The following is a 15295-nucleotide window of genomic DNA, read 5'->3' on the forward strand; positions in this document are numbered from 1 at the left end:
CGGACTCTCAACCACCGCGCCACCAGGGAAGCCCTTGTGTACGCTTTTTGCTTCAGTTTTGGAAGACATCACGATGGAGAATAAACCACAGAACAGTTCTGTAGTCAAGGGGGGAAGCCAATGAAAAGACACTAAGTCTTAGTTTTCCTGAGGGACTCCCGGTACTACAGCACAGCACTGTGCACTATGTGTAGCACCACAGTGAAGCGGCACTTCACACCCGCTAGGAGGGCTATTACTAAAAAACAGAGAGAAAAGGAAGCGGAAAACAACAAGTGCAGACAAGTATGTGGAAAAATCGGAACCCTTGTGCACTGCTGGCAGGAATGTAACATCATGTGAAAACAGTACAGAGGGTCCTCAAAAAGTTAAACACAGAACTGCCATGTGACCCAACAATTCCACTTTTAGGTATACACCCAAAATAACTGAAAACAGGGACCCCAAAAGATATTTATACAGCAACAGCCATGGCATCATTATTCACGATAGCTGAAACAACTGTAATGTCCATCAACAGATGGATAAACAAACGTGACACGTCTAACAATAGCATGTTCATCAGTCTGGAAAAGAAGAAACTCTGGAATGTCCTGCCTGCCCCACCCCTTGTCCGACTCAAATAAAATCTACTTAGTCCAAGACACTGACCCACAGAACGTAATTTTACAAATGAAAATTACGGTCAAACTGCTCTCGTTAAAAGCTTTTTCACTGCTTAACCAAACTGTGGTTCCTCTGAATCCTGGAACCACCTGACCCAGAGAACACCCAGGACCCGCCCTGACTCACAGAACCAGAACCTCAGCTTCCGCTGACAGGAGGCGCAAGTGTCTTATTATTAGTTTTCCTACTAGCTCTGAAACGCACCTGTTAGGCTCTCTTACCCCGAAACACCCCCAAATCAGCTAAATGAAACACCGGCTCTCTTCCTGAGCGTACGTTTAGCCTTCCTAAAGCCCAAGGCCCTGAACGGTTCTCCATGGACGACAGGATAAAGCCCAGACTTCTTGGCTCTGTCTACCTACCCTCCTCCAAGCCTGTGAAACTTCAGCCACTTCCAAATCCATCTGTTTACCTACCTGGTGACCCCTCATCACCCACCCAGAGCCTCTTCCGGGCAGCCCTCCCTGATCTACTTGGATGGGAGCACTCCTTTTGAGCTACTACTAACTACAGATCTCACAACGCAGATCATATCTGCCTCCGGTTAGAATGAGTGTGCGCTTACAGTTAAAGGCAATCTCCTCCGCACAGCCCACTGGCCGGCGCACAGAGCGCCACCAACCCCTCCTGAACGATGAAGGAGGGAAGAACAGGCATGGAGGCAAGCAGGCGACACCACAGGAAACACTCGAAGCCGCGTCGATCCAGACGGGGTCAGCGCTGCGCCACTGGGCTCAGTCACCCGTGGGGTCAGTGCGTGGTCCACGCGGCCTGGACTGGACACTACGGACCTGCTGGACACACAGATACTTCTAAGCTGGCAAAGCCGACAACCTTGGAAAGCCTGGACTAGAAACCAAGGAGTAACAGAAGCTTAGAGAAGCAAGTACAAAGTTTAAAGATAACAATGCTTTCATAGTTAAAGTCCAACTACTAGATTCAGAAAAGATTATCAATCTACGTAAGAACAGCAGAAAAGATGCATCTCTCCTGCGAAAGAGACAACTTCTATGAAAACCAAATATAAGTCAGAAAAGCACGGTTGGTTACTCTTTTTTTTAAGAGTTGGAATGTTTTTAATCTGACTGAAAATATAAATATACATGTAGTAAGACAATATTAAAGTTTCAAATAGACATCAGGTCACGACTACTCTTAAACATTTGATTTTTATTCTATCGTTTCTCCTAGTATGTTAGTGTATCTCATTAACGTATCACATGACCATCACAATCCATCCTCATTAGAATGTTAAATGAAACTGTAACATAACATAGTTATAGTTGATGTACACAGTTCACTTAAACTCTTACCAAATAAAGCGTTCATATTAAATGGCAGAACGGAGAAAAGACTTCCGAAAATGGGAATACTGGTGATGGAGTATAACTAATAGGAGAAGAGAAATTAATTGATACGGAGAAATACAAAGCGAAAATGCTACATGGAACTATTTTAATCAGGGAGAAAAAATTACGTTTTATCCTTCAGTTAGTCAAAATTGCTCTACAATCTTAAATCTTAACCTTTAGGGTCACTCATTATCTTCCTTATTTTATCCAGAATTAACTGGATATTATTATTATTGCACAAGGCAGCAAGAGGCACTTAAAAGTAACCGGAAACACGAAGACCCAATCAGCATTATAGTAACAGTTGGTTACTTCAAAAATCCAACGAGAGATTAACAAATATGACTTCCAAAGTGCTCAAACCGTTCGATTCGCCTGTGTGCCTCTTTTAAAGGTCTGCGGACTGTGGGATCACGTGCGCGCGTGTTCAAGTCGACAGAATTGTACGATGACCCCCCACGCCCACCTCCACCACCAGCTTCAGTAAGCTCCACCTCGCGGCCAATCTAGGCCACCTGTGCCTTCACCTGCCGGCCCGGTTCTCACGACATCCGAAGCAAATCCTGGGTGTTAAATCGTTCAGTACGTACGGTGTACGTGAGTGTTCATAGCAGTATTACTCCTAAGAGCCAAAAAGTGGAAATACCCCGAACACTTATCAGCTGGTGAAGGATATGTGCTACTTCCACATATACATCATCACATACATCAATTGGCCAGAAAAGAGAGTGAAGTACACCTGCAGCACCCAGTGAACGAAGCTAGGCACCAGAGGCCACACACCCTAAGGTTCCAGGTGTGAAAAACACCCAGAAGAGACAAGTGCACAGCGACAGGAAGTGGGCCAGTGCTCGCCTAGACTGAGGACGGGCGGGACGTGCTACTGGGCACACGGTGTCTCCGTGGTGATAACAGTGTCCTAAACGTGGATGCTGGAGCTGGTCGTACTAACCCACCTTGTACAGGCTACAGGGCGGAATTCATGGTACACGGATCGTATCTCAATAAAGCAGCTATTCAAAACCTTAGCTTGACTCTCTGGTATGTTATTTACTTTTCTCAAGGATAAAAACAACAGAAGCACGCAGGTGGACAGTGAAGGCCTGCGACCCGCGTTAAGAGCTGCCGAGGGCCACCCGGCTGGATGAGGACAAAGGAGCACTGCCCGCCCCCGAGGCTCCAGAAGTGAGGCGAGAGGCAAGGTTAGCCCACAGCCACGCGAGTGACCGTCACAGGAGGACGGCTGCTGTGCCTGGCAGCCTGGCACCACGAGGGGTGGCGAGGGCCGCGCTCACCACCAGAACTCCCCCAGCTCTGCTTTCAGCCCCGGGACTCTTCCAAGGAAGATGCGCACAAGCTCATACCGCGGAACGCAAACGTCTCTGCACACCAGAGCCCCGACCCACCTGTGCCTCTCCGAGGTCGTTGTTCACCACAGTGAAGTTCAACCCCAGCTCCTCCACGTCACCTTCGTAGCTCTTGAGAAACAGCAAATTCTTATACACTTCGGGGTCTAAGGACGCCAGGTGGTGGATGTCCACGTCCGCGCTGGTTCCAAGCAGCTTGGACAGGAAAAAGCCAGCGAAGGGCAATTCCACCAGCATATTTTCATAGAGAGCCTTCAAATGAGAGCAAAGACCACTGATTAGCATTTCATAAGAACTCTTTCTTCATACTTCCTAAAAATGAGAAAACGTATGTCCAATTTGATATTTAACAGAATCCTAAGAGAGCAGACGATTCTCCTCCATGAGGAGGATGGTGGAAGCTAGCATTTGGTGAGCGTTTACCACGTGCCAGGCCACAGTTGAAGCATTCGATGCATACATTCACTACGTAGAAACTTCTAGAACAGACTACCAAAGAATTTTGGGGCTGAAACGCCAATGGGAGGTTTTAAGAGCCACAGCCTTCATGCCGCAAGAGCCTGCCAGGTGCTTTCTGTGAAGTGTTCTGCAGGTGCATCAGTCTCCTAGGGCTGCTGTAACAAAGCACCACAGACCGGGTGGCTTCAAACAACAGAAACTTATCGTCTCCCCGTCTGAAGGCCTGAAATCAAGGTGGCAGCAGGGCCACGCTCTCGGGGCGGGCGCTAGGGGAGGGTCCTTCCTGCCTCTTCCAGCTCCAGCGTTGCTGGCACCTTGCTGGGCCCTGGCCTGTTGCTGTGCCCCTCCAGCCTCTGCCTCTGGACGTGCTGGTCTCCCCTTGTGTGTGTCCCTCTCCTTTCTCTTATGAAGATGCCAGTCACTGGATTCTGGGACCCACTCTACCCAATATGACCTCACCTGAGCTTGCCTACATACGCAAAGACCCATCTTTCCGAATGTCGCATCACAGATACAGGGTATTAGGAGTTGAGCACATCTTTGGGGGGGGGTCACAATTCCACCCACAACGGCAGGCCAGACCACGTCGGTGGCCACCCCTCCACTCTGCCCTTTAGCACAAAAGGAGCACAATGGGTGCCAAGGCTGGGTTTCAGGTCATTTCCAATGTCAAGAAATATTCTTCTTCTTTAGATTTTTTTTTCACCATCAAATGGGGGAAAAAAAAAAAGCATTCTTAGCTCGGTGACCATACAAACCTAGGTGGCAGGCTACGGGCCCACAGGCTGTAGTCTGCCAACACATACTGTAAAATGAAGAGATCGGGCCTTAGAACTCAGGAGATTGTCCAGTATTGAGTTAGTAGGCAGCAAAACTGGTGTCAAAACCCAGATTCCCTGATGCCCAGATCAGTGTTTTCCCTGTAAGTTACTGTCTACCTTTACGTCTAAGGATGGCAATGTGTCATGATTTTTGCAACTATTTATATTAAGGTATCATTTACATGAAGTGAAATGTACAACACGCCAGTACTTGCTCACAGCTGTGTAACGACCGTTCAGATCACAACAGAGAACACTTACACCCCCTCCCCAAACCTAGCGCCCCCTCAGTCCTCAGTCAACACCCTCCCTCCCTCAAGCTAACCCTCACTCTACTGTCACCACAGATAAGTGTTGCCAGTTCTGGAGCTTCATAATTGGGGCTATACAGTATGTGTTCTTTCATATCTGTCTTCTCACAACATACTGTTTTTGAGATTCACCTATGTTACTGTTGTTAACAGCTCTACCTAGTCACATGACGATGGACAGGTGAGTGGTCTCCAGTCTCGGCTACGATCATAGCGCTGCTATATCAGTCACTGGCCTGCCTTTCTGTGGGTCTGTGCTCTGACTTCTCTTTATTATATACCTGAGCAGGCTGGGTGACAGTGGAAGTACTGGAGCACAAGGAAGGTTTAACTATATTAGACACTGACATGCTGTCTTCCAAAACACAATTTCTTTTCGCCATGACCAGCAATGCAGGAAGGTTCTAACTGGTCTACATTCTCACCAACTATCAGTACTGTCACTCTTAAGGTTTAGTTATTCCGGTTGGTGCAACGGGGTAATCTAATCTCATTGTGGTTTTAAATTACATTTCCCTGATGACCAGTGTGGATTACACTAAGTGTTAGTATCACTATATTAATCTCCAGAGATTCTCCAGCAAAGGAGGGTAGGAAATACAATCATATAAAGTTTTCCAACATAATGTCCGGGTTCCCCTGGCACGATAAGTACCCCTGTGGCCCGAGGCTGTAAAATGCGACAAGGCATCAGAAGCGCGCTGTAGTTCTCAGAAGCGTTCTTATTCTATTGTAGCAGATGACTTAGAAGCCCCAACAAACCTTTCTTGTCAAAAATGTTCTAATGAAAATAGTTACCGCTTATCGAACGCTTGCTACGTAACAGGCGTTCTGCTAAGCAGGCAGCATCAGTGACCGCATTTCCATTTGGCCCCTGGAAGATCCGACTGACTGTAAGGTAAGTGATTCTTACGTGCAAGTCAAGGGGAAATCTGGATTTCCCCCGCAAAGGCCATTTTTGTTACCATACATCTGATCTGCAGAGACACGGATCCTCTGAGAAGCTCCCATGACTGTAGTCACCCCCGCTCTCAGGGGAGAAGGGGTGTCAGTCCCTCGCTTGGTAAATGCAGAGCTGGAAGCGTCGCCTTGAGCACGGGGGATCAGGGACCTTTCTCTGTTTGCAGGGCCGTCTGTGACCCCAGAAGGACAGACAGGGTGTGAGGGTTGGACTAACTCTGCCTTAGCGACCCCTACCAACAGCTATGCCGTGTGACACACTCAGATCTTCTTTAAACCACGTGTGAGGATTCAGTGCTATGATGCTACGCATGCAACTAAAATAAAGCAAAATTTAATCTAAGGGGGGATCTCTCAGCCATGAAACTGACTTCAGAAGTCACTCTTCCAAGAGGCCACCCACCTGGCCACACCCACACACGCTAAAGGCTAAGCACAGGGTTTAGTGAGACAGACCTGTGTGACGTAACTAATGCCAGAGTGAGCTGGCACTGCCCCTCCCACCTTCCCCACATGAAAGATGGCAGCCTTGTGCCATTGTGCACCGTGGGAGGGACCCTTCCATGGTCACAGCTTCCAGCACTACTGCACTGCTGAACCCTCTATCTCAGGGGTCCCCAACCCCCGGGCTGCCGACTGGTACCGGTCCGGGGCCTGTTAGGAACCGGGCCGCGCAGCAGGAGGTGAGTGGCGCGTGGGCGAGCGAGCGAAGCTGCACCTGCCGCTCCCCACATCGCTCACATTATTGCCTGAACCATACCCTCCTCCCCGCCACCCCGTGGAAAAACTGTCTTCCACGAAACTGGTCCCTAGCGCCAAAAAGGTTGGGGACCGCTGTTCTGTCTCATACTCGGGTGGCAGTCTATAATCACTGACCCTTACGCACTCATATGCATGCTTCCCCCTTTCCCCCTAAACGTCCAGAGAAAGCTCAGATACCCCCCGAGACCCACATTTTAAACTCTCACCCACTAATATGACTGCAGGAAACTAGAAAACAGCTATGAAACATCCTCCCAGAAGTAAACACCCAGAGTGCACTGGCTTCGGTTCAGAAGCTACTGGCCGGCACCATGAGCCACACTCCCGAGGGACGTCACCGCGTCACCACGTCTCACTCAGGAGGCCAGGCTCCCCATCTTCCCCCAGTGGAGACCAGAGATGCTCTCTGCCAGGGAAACTGGACTGTTATGTCCCTGTGCTTTTATTTGATTTGAAGAATAATGATGGCCCAATTAATTTTGAAAAGATGGCATAAAGGGACTTCTTAATTAGAGAATGAGTAATAAAATGGCAACTGGCACTTAAGTCATCTACTGATAATGTAAAGACTGAGCTGTTTGGAGAAGCCACGGTTTGCTTCAAGTTAAGAATGGCTAATACTATTAACCTGAAGCACTTATAAACCCCATTACTTCTAAATGAATGATGCCTTCAAAGCCAAGGAGAGCATTCTGCAGAAGACGACGTGATTGATCCCAGGTGTTGAAGAAAAGCCTCATTTGTACAGTGGACTGTAAAGTAAACTCAAGGTGTAAATCATCTGATGTTCAACATGTAAGGTCACTGTTTGCCATTTCTGCGTTAGTAACAATAAACCTGTGAAGTTTGTCAAATCCATCAGAGCTACCTGAATTTTAAACAGAAACTCCACTGTGACTCATAAAATGTAAATGCACAGGTATAATTTTTTACACGAGGCAGGTTTAAACCTTTAGAGCATTTAATATACAAGCACTAATAAATGATAGCACTAAAAACTATGATTGCATCAGCTAAATGGGTTATAAATTAAATTTCCATAATGTATGCAACTGAGATACAAATGTAAGCATAAATCAAGGTATTTTCTAAACACAGGTTAATTATACAACTTCAAAAACTGCCAATTTCTTATGCAAAATAATCCACTTAGCGTTTTTCATACTGGCCTTAATCCTCAGTCAGCTGCACCACACTTGTTCCTAGAAGCATATCAATAACTACTTGTCATGAAAAATAGCAATAGGTATATTGAAAAAAACCCTATAACGCATTTTTCAACTGTCTTTTATGAGTGTTTATAGCTAGAAATTGTGCCAAAATGATTTGAAATAAAAAGGATTAATTACGGTAGAAGCCTTTTAATATAAGTAAGTGCAGTCGCAATGCAATTAATGCAAATCATGGCCCTACCGGGAGAGTCAATGTGAGCTGCATCTCAGGCCGTTTGTTTGTGGCCAAATAACTCCAGTAATTTACTACATTAAGAATCAATAAAAAAAAATAATGCTTTTCAAATGCATCTCTATCAATCTTCAGGTAGTTCTAAAGTGAACATTTATAACTTAATCTAAAAACTATATCAGAGATGTCTCGTTTTAAAGCCACTCTAATTGAGCAAGGAGATAATTTTAATTATTTCAGATCATGCTAGCCTTGGAGTTTGAAAACTAAAAGGTATGTAAAATAAGAATGTAAGCTGATAGCAGTATGCTATTTAATTTAGTAGCTAGGCTTCAGAATTAATAACTGAGAGTTGAAAAACATGGTCTCTGGGGCTACTATTGATTTTTATGATAAGCTCCTGCAGGGCAGGAAACACATCTGATCTTCAGTGCAAGTCTACGTACAACATACAGTGCCTAGTCATTTAGCAGATTTATTAAGTGCCAACTGTGTGCTAGGGACCGCTGATCTGTAGGATGGAATTCTGCATCCATGAACTTGTTTGCAAAAAACCATTTATTCTCTTTTGAGACATTTCAGGTTATGCAAAACTATGTGTATGGGGCTTCATTTCAAACCCTTCCGCACCGCTTACTCCTGTACCCCTCTGTCCACACCGCTGCCTGATCCTCAGCGACACGGCACACGTTGTGCGTCGGGTCTCACCTGCGCCATTGCCACCCAGGGGGACGAGGTGTCCCACCAGCCCTGGAAGCGAAGGAGAGGTTTTTACTTGTTCATGGCAACTGATAACCCTCACGGAGGGTTTGACAGCTTTATTTTCAAAAACAGCTCTTTCACTCCTGAAATCCTGTGAGGATGCTAGACGGGTAGGGGATGAGAGTTCACGCCTCAATCCTGTTTTCCTCACTGGGTATCCAGAAACCCACCCACGGTGTGACAGCGACTCTGTCCAGCGACTGCCGCCCCCCAGGCCCCTCCCCCCAGCTCAGGCTCCACAGAGGCTGCTCTGCTCCTCCCACTGGGCCCACCAGAAGGTCTCCAGACGATAAAGCACTCACGTCTCCACAGCCACAGTGACAAAACCCACACTCCCATTTCTACCCACAAGAAGTAAACATTGGGACTTCCCTGGCAGTCCAGTGGTTAAGACTCTGCACTTCCACTGCAGGAGGCACGGGTTCGACCCCTGGTCAGGGAACTGGAGTCCAGTATGCCGCACGGCGCGGCCAAAAGAAAAAAAGAAGTAAATATCTGGGAGTTCTAGAGCAGCTGTTATATTCCTGCTCCTGGAAAGACACTCGTTAAGGTACCCCATACAACCAAGAACTTTTCTCCGTAATTAAAAGAAAACATTTTGCAGGTTTAAAAATTCTACTTTCACCAGCAGGATAATAAAATATTAGACTTTTGAACTGTGAGGATCCTGGTGTCCCTCAAGGGTAGGAGGCGTCACTGCCAGGTACTGAGGACCCTTGCTAACTAATGAGGGTGATGATATCTGTGACATGCCCCACCCACGAACCCACCTCACACTGACCTCCCCCTCCCCTAATCCCTCTGACATTAAGGCTCTACCAAACTACCATATTACAGCACTACTTTTTGGTAACAGCTTTGCTGAGATATAATTCACGTACCGGGCGATTCACCCATTTAAAGCGAACAATCCAGTGGTTCAGATATTCACAGAGTTGAGCAACCATCACCACGATTGGTTTTTGAACATGTCACACCCCCAGCCCCCGGCAGTCAAGGGTCTGCTTTCCGTCTCTCAGAGTCCCTAGGCGTCCCGAGCGGGGACGCGCCCGTCTGGTCGCCAGGCTGTGCACTGCTGCCCACGAGCCCTGCCAGCTCAGCCTTGCTCCAAAGTACCGACCCTCCCCTCCCCTCCCTCCCTCTCTCCCTCCCTCCCCGCCGCCAGGGCAGCAGCTCTGCCTCCTTCCCCTTGAAGCCACGGCTCACGTCGGCTCACGTCTCCCTCCGGCAGCCACCCCTTAGAAGACTGGGGGTTGCTGCCTGCCGGCCCCCCTTCCCAGCCCCTCCCCAGCTGTGGGACAGGCTGCAGCCCAGCCCCCCACCCAGGGCAAAAGCACGCAGGCACCTGCCTGGCCGGCGACCCTGGTGGCCCAGCTGCCACCCACCCCCGCGAGACGCCCTTCAACCCCCGTGACTTTCCGGGCGCGGCCGGCAGGCCCCGGGGCCCCTGCGGGTTGCAGTTTGGGCTGTGCAGTATCGGGCTGCTATAAACACTCCAGCTCGTGTGTTTTGCCGAGTATACGCACTATTTCTGTAGGGATACAGGCTCCAGGACACCATAAGGTAGGTACTTCTGGAAGACACGGCTTCCATTTTCTCGACCCGTGTGCAGAGGCTCTGGCCTCCACCACTCCAGGAAAGCTGCTTGTCCACACTGCTGGCAGAAATGGTCACCTCTCGGTCCTTATCTACCTGACCTACGGGTAGCACCTGACCCGACGTGTCATTCTCTCTCCCTTGAAACAGTCTTCATTTGGCTTCCAGATAAACCCTTCCAAAAGAACACTTTCCTGGTTTTCTCCCGACCTTCTGGCTGCTTCTTCTGAACTTGTGTTGCTGAATTCTCCTTCACTCCCTGAACTCTAAATCTCGGAAAGGCCTTTTCTGTAGCCACACCCACTCCTGGGTGACACCACGCAGTCCTTGGGTTCCTGCTGCCACTTGGGCTACTTCTTTTTATTTATTTACTTATTTATTTTTGGCTGTGTTGGGTCTGTTGCTGCGCGCGGGCTTTCTCTAGTTGCGGTGCGCAGGCTTCTCATTGCGGTGGCTTCTCTTGTTGCGGAGCGCGGGCCCTAGGCACGCGGGCTTCAGCAGTTGTGGCGTGTGGGCTCAGTAGTTGTGGCACACGGGCTTAGCTGCTCCGCAGCAGGTGGGATCTTCCTGAACCAAGGCTCGAACCCATGTCCCCTGCATTGGCAGGTGGATTCTTAACCACCACGCCACCAGGGAAGCCCTGGGCTACTTCTAAGAGCAGAGGCCAGGAGGCCTGTTAAACATAACTCTTATGCTATCGCTCCTCTGCTCAGATCCCCGCTGCTGGAACCAGGACTCCCAGCCTGGTCTGTCTCACTCACGGAGAACACCAACCTACTGCTATCTCCCAAACAAAGTTATCCCAATTTTAGAAACAAGAGCAGCAATATACATCTTCACTTGGCTACCTTTTCATAAAGGAAATTTACTCATTTTAAGTGTTTAGAAGGATTTAAATGGGCCGAATTTATTTTTAGGTAATTATTGCCCTTATTGCACAAATAAAGGCAGGGAAAGACATGCAATACACTTTACGCAGCACCAGCAAGAGTCTGTGTTCCTAATTTTCCGGGTGAGAATCTAACATGGCTTAGAAAAAGGAAAATGGCCCCAGTGTTAATACTGACCCATGTTAAACTAGTGTTTGCGAGTGCTTAAAAAAATATGAGAAGGGATATCTCAATAGTAAGCAAGATCTACTTTATGTGGGAGCAGAAAGAATTTTGGTGAGTATCTCAGAATGGCTAAAACTACAATAATATTTTTGGTACTGGAGTCAACTGAATTCTGGAATACACCTGCCATTTTTACTGTAAACTATTTTAATTTTTTTTTTTTTTTTTTTTTTTGTGATACGCGGGCCTCTCACTGTTGTGGCCTCTCCCGTTGTGGAGCACAGGCTCCGGACGCGCAGGCTCAGCGGCCATGGCTCACGGGCCCAGCCGCTCCGTGGCATGTGGGATCCTCCCGGACCGGGGCACAAACCCGCGTCCCCTGCATCAGCAGGTGGACCCTCAACCACTGCGCCACCAGGGAAGCCCTCATGTTTAATTTTGAAGAAATAAACTTATATAGAAAACTATGACCTTAACTAGCAAAAAGAAGAATCATCTCCAGATTTGGGAGTGCTTTGTTTTTAATGGAAAAGAATACAAATTATGATTAGAATGCTGTAAAAGCAGGTACAATTCTCAGAAGGGATAAGGTTCAAACAAAATAATCATTTGTAAATTATAAGTTGTTCATATTTATAAATTATGATCTTTGATTTTTCTGTTTCCAAAAAAAGCTGAAGGTCAACAAGAGCAAACTCGTGATGAATCGTCCCCTGTGGTTAACAGGGAGATTCAGAGAAAGCTTGCTTCTGAAATTTGCTGATATCAAAGGAAAAAAAGTCTTAACATTGTTTGGAAGGCCTGTGCTAAGCACAGAATGCCCATCTATTTACTGAACGTTATGTTTAAGAAGACCTAAGGGGAAGATATATTAACTTTAGGCTCAGAGCACTCAGTCTGATGACAATCGGATGCTGACCCTTAATGAGTCTGAGAGTTCAAAACAAGATATTATAAAAGAGAAGCTTTGCCATTTAAGGACCAAAGTAACTTAAATGACTACTACTCACCTCAATCAACAGTTTTAAAGCCTCTGCAAATCTGTGAGCATTTTATAAAAGGACTCTAACGAATAGAAAAATAAATTCTCCCAGCTCTCAAAAATCTCAGGATAAACTGTTAACTGCCAATATTATACTCTATGATACAGTAAGTGCTGAATTCTACTCCATACAAAATTATAAACTACGCTGAAGCTTCACCATCTGCTAATTAAAAATTTGAAATATATGATCAAGATATTATCAAATAATTTGATTTACAGGCATTCTGTTTCAATTAAATCAATATTCTGAAGCAAGAAAAAAAGAGCTAGTTCCAAATAGAATTCAAATACGATGAAAGATTTCCTTCAATAAATATTCTGAACTTAATCGGCTTAAATGGACGTAGGTGCTTCTAACTGTTAAAAAAAAAAGTTCAAGATGACATTACCACATCCTTGAGCTGTTTATTTATTCCCTGTCTAGAGCCTGATTTACAGGCGATAAAATGCAATCACAACCCACACCAAAGCAGGAATCATCTGCTAATGGAACTTTTAATGGAGAAGTGACCAGTGACATGAGGTAATTCTTCCTATGTAGGAGTGCTCCTGAAGACCTCTCTGCACTTCATCACAGTAAACAATCACTAACATATGCATTAAAGAAAATTTAAATACATTATGACCCAATAAATATCATAATCAATCAATATACAATTTTCTTCTCTTAAAGATTTAATGTTCAGATACCACACTATTAGTGCTATACTATTACACTCACTTAGATCTGGACAATTTTTAACATGTTGGTACAAAGTTTAACCATTTGTGATCAGATATGTTTTAGAAACTACTGCTCCCTTAGGAATTTCCATGCAGAAAATTATATGAGTAAAATCCTTAAAGTGAGGAACTAAATTAAGTACGATCCTCAAATAACTATAGTTTTGTTACTGGTTTTGTCTAAACTTCATTATTTTAAAAGCTTTGAGACAGAATTTATACAAACTTCATTTTTAGGAGAAAGGTTTAGATGCCAAATTTTTCTCCCTGGAATCTGGTTTAAAGAGGTAACATATTCCAGGGCTTCCCTGGTGGCGCAGTGGTTATTCATCCACCTGCCAACGCAGGGGACACGGGTTCGAGCTCTGGTCTGGGAAGATCCCACATGTCGCGAAGCAACTAAGCCCGTGCGCCACAACTACTGAACCTGTGCTCTAGAGCCCACGAGCCACAACTACTGAAGCCCGCGTGCCTAGAGCCCGTGCTCTGCAACAAGAGAAGCCACCACGATGAGAAGCCCGAGCACCGCAACGAAGAGTAGCCCCTGCTAGCCGCAACTAGAGAAAAGCCTGCGCGCAGCGACAGAGACCCAACGCAGCCAAAAATAAATAAAATAAAAAAAGAAAATATTCCAGAGTACAGCAGTAAGAGCGATCTGTTATCCCCTCTGAATCTACAGCACTTTCCAAGACTGTGTCGTCAGGACAATTCTCGATGCGAGCAGCACGTCACTGACCAGCGACGCACAGAGCTACCAGTGAGCCAGAAAGCTTCCGCGAGCCAGGATCATCTCGTACTTACCCTGCCTCTACATGAATCAAGATTGGACAATTCATACACTCAGGAAGGAAAAATAATATAGAACTGTAATAAGATTTAATTTATGCAAATAAAATTACTCTGTTGTCTGTCACTGCACCGTATAAGAACCACTGAATTTAGGGAGTATTTCAGGTTAGGCTATCAAAATAAAGGCTCATCTTCACAGAAAGAACGATAGCTCATCCTTTCAAAGATTTTCGTGCAATGAGTTATGAAACTGACATCCTTGGGAGGAAGCTGAGACTGAGTCGAAAGGGACCACTGACAGGGAGAGGTACTATCTCCCTGAGAACTGACTCCAAGGATAGCACACAGCTCCAGGTGGGAGAGACACATTATGCCTTAAAATGAATTAAGGCGAGAAAATGATCTGTTTGAAATTTATGCTAAGGAATCTAACATCAGGTCAATGTCTGAAATTTGTCACTGAAATAAGGGGAGCCTGAAGAAAACATACTGTTAAAATGGTGAGGTCAGGCCGAAGCCCATTACTAAAGCTGAAGAATGCTTAAAGTCTGTATTATTAAAATAGCGACACTTGGAATCTGAACAAATAAATAATAACTGGGCCTATAATGATGCATCTCAAAGAGATACAAATAAAGGAGCGTGATTTTTTTTTTTTAAGGAGCATGATTTTTATATCCAGGACATACCGATTCTCACTACCCCGCTGCTTTGTTAGGCCTGGGGTTCCATTACCATTTGTCATTAACACACACACACACACAACACAAAACTTACTACAGAGCTACAGTAATCAAAACAGTGTCACACTAGCATAAGGCTAGACATAGAGATCAATGAAATAGAATCAAGAGTTCAGAAATAAACCCTTACATTTGTGGTCAGCTGACTCTCAACAAGAGTGCCAGGACAGTCTTTTCAACAAATGGTGCTGGGACAGCTGGACATCCATACGAAAAAGAATATAGAGGAACCTCCTAACTCACACCATCTACAGAAAATAAACTCGAAGCAGCCGCATAGCACAGGGAGATCAGCTCGGTGCTTTGTGACCACCTAGAGGGGTGGGACGGGGAGGGTGGGAGGGAGGGAGACGCAAGAGGGAAGAGATATGGGAACATATGTATATGTATAACAGATTCACTTTGTTATAAAGCAGAAACTAACACACCATTGTAAAGCAATTATACTCCAATAAAGATGTTAAAAAAAAAAGAATCAAA

At 46.0% G+C, this 15295-nt stretch overlaps 1 protein-coding gene across 7 annotated transcripts in view; it reads right to left on the minus strand.

Annotated features, from left to right (window-relative positions):
- The window catches only part of UBE3C (ubiquitin protein ligase E3C), a 117255-nt gene that overhangs the window by 16166 nt on the left and 85794 nt on the right, over positions 1 to 15295 (minus strand). For all 7 annotated transcript variants that reach the window (XM_027101375.1, XM_027101374.1, XM_027101371.1 and 4 more), the window contains one exon: positions 3425 to 3637. In XM_027101375.1, coding sequence (XP_026957176.1) covers positions 3425 to 3637 — 213 coding nt within the window. The remainder of the gene's footprint in view (positions 1 to 3424; positions 3638 to 15295) is intronic.

Source organism: Aethalodelphis obliquidens, unplaced genomic scaffold (genome assembly GCF_003676395.1).
Source record: "Aethalodelphis obliquidens isolate GAN/ISIS:26980383/991018 unplaced genomic scaffold, ASM367639v1 scaffold5, whole genome shotgun sequence".
NCBI classification, from domain to species: domain Eukaryota; kingdom Metazoa; phylum Chordata; class Mammalia; order Artiodactyla; family Delphinidae; genus Aethalodelphis; species Aethalodelphis obliquidens.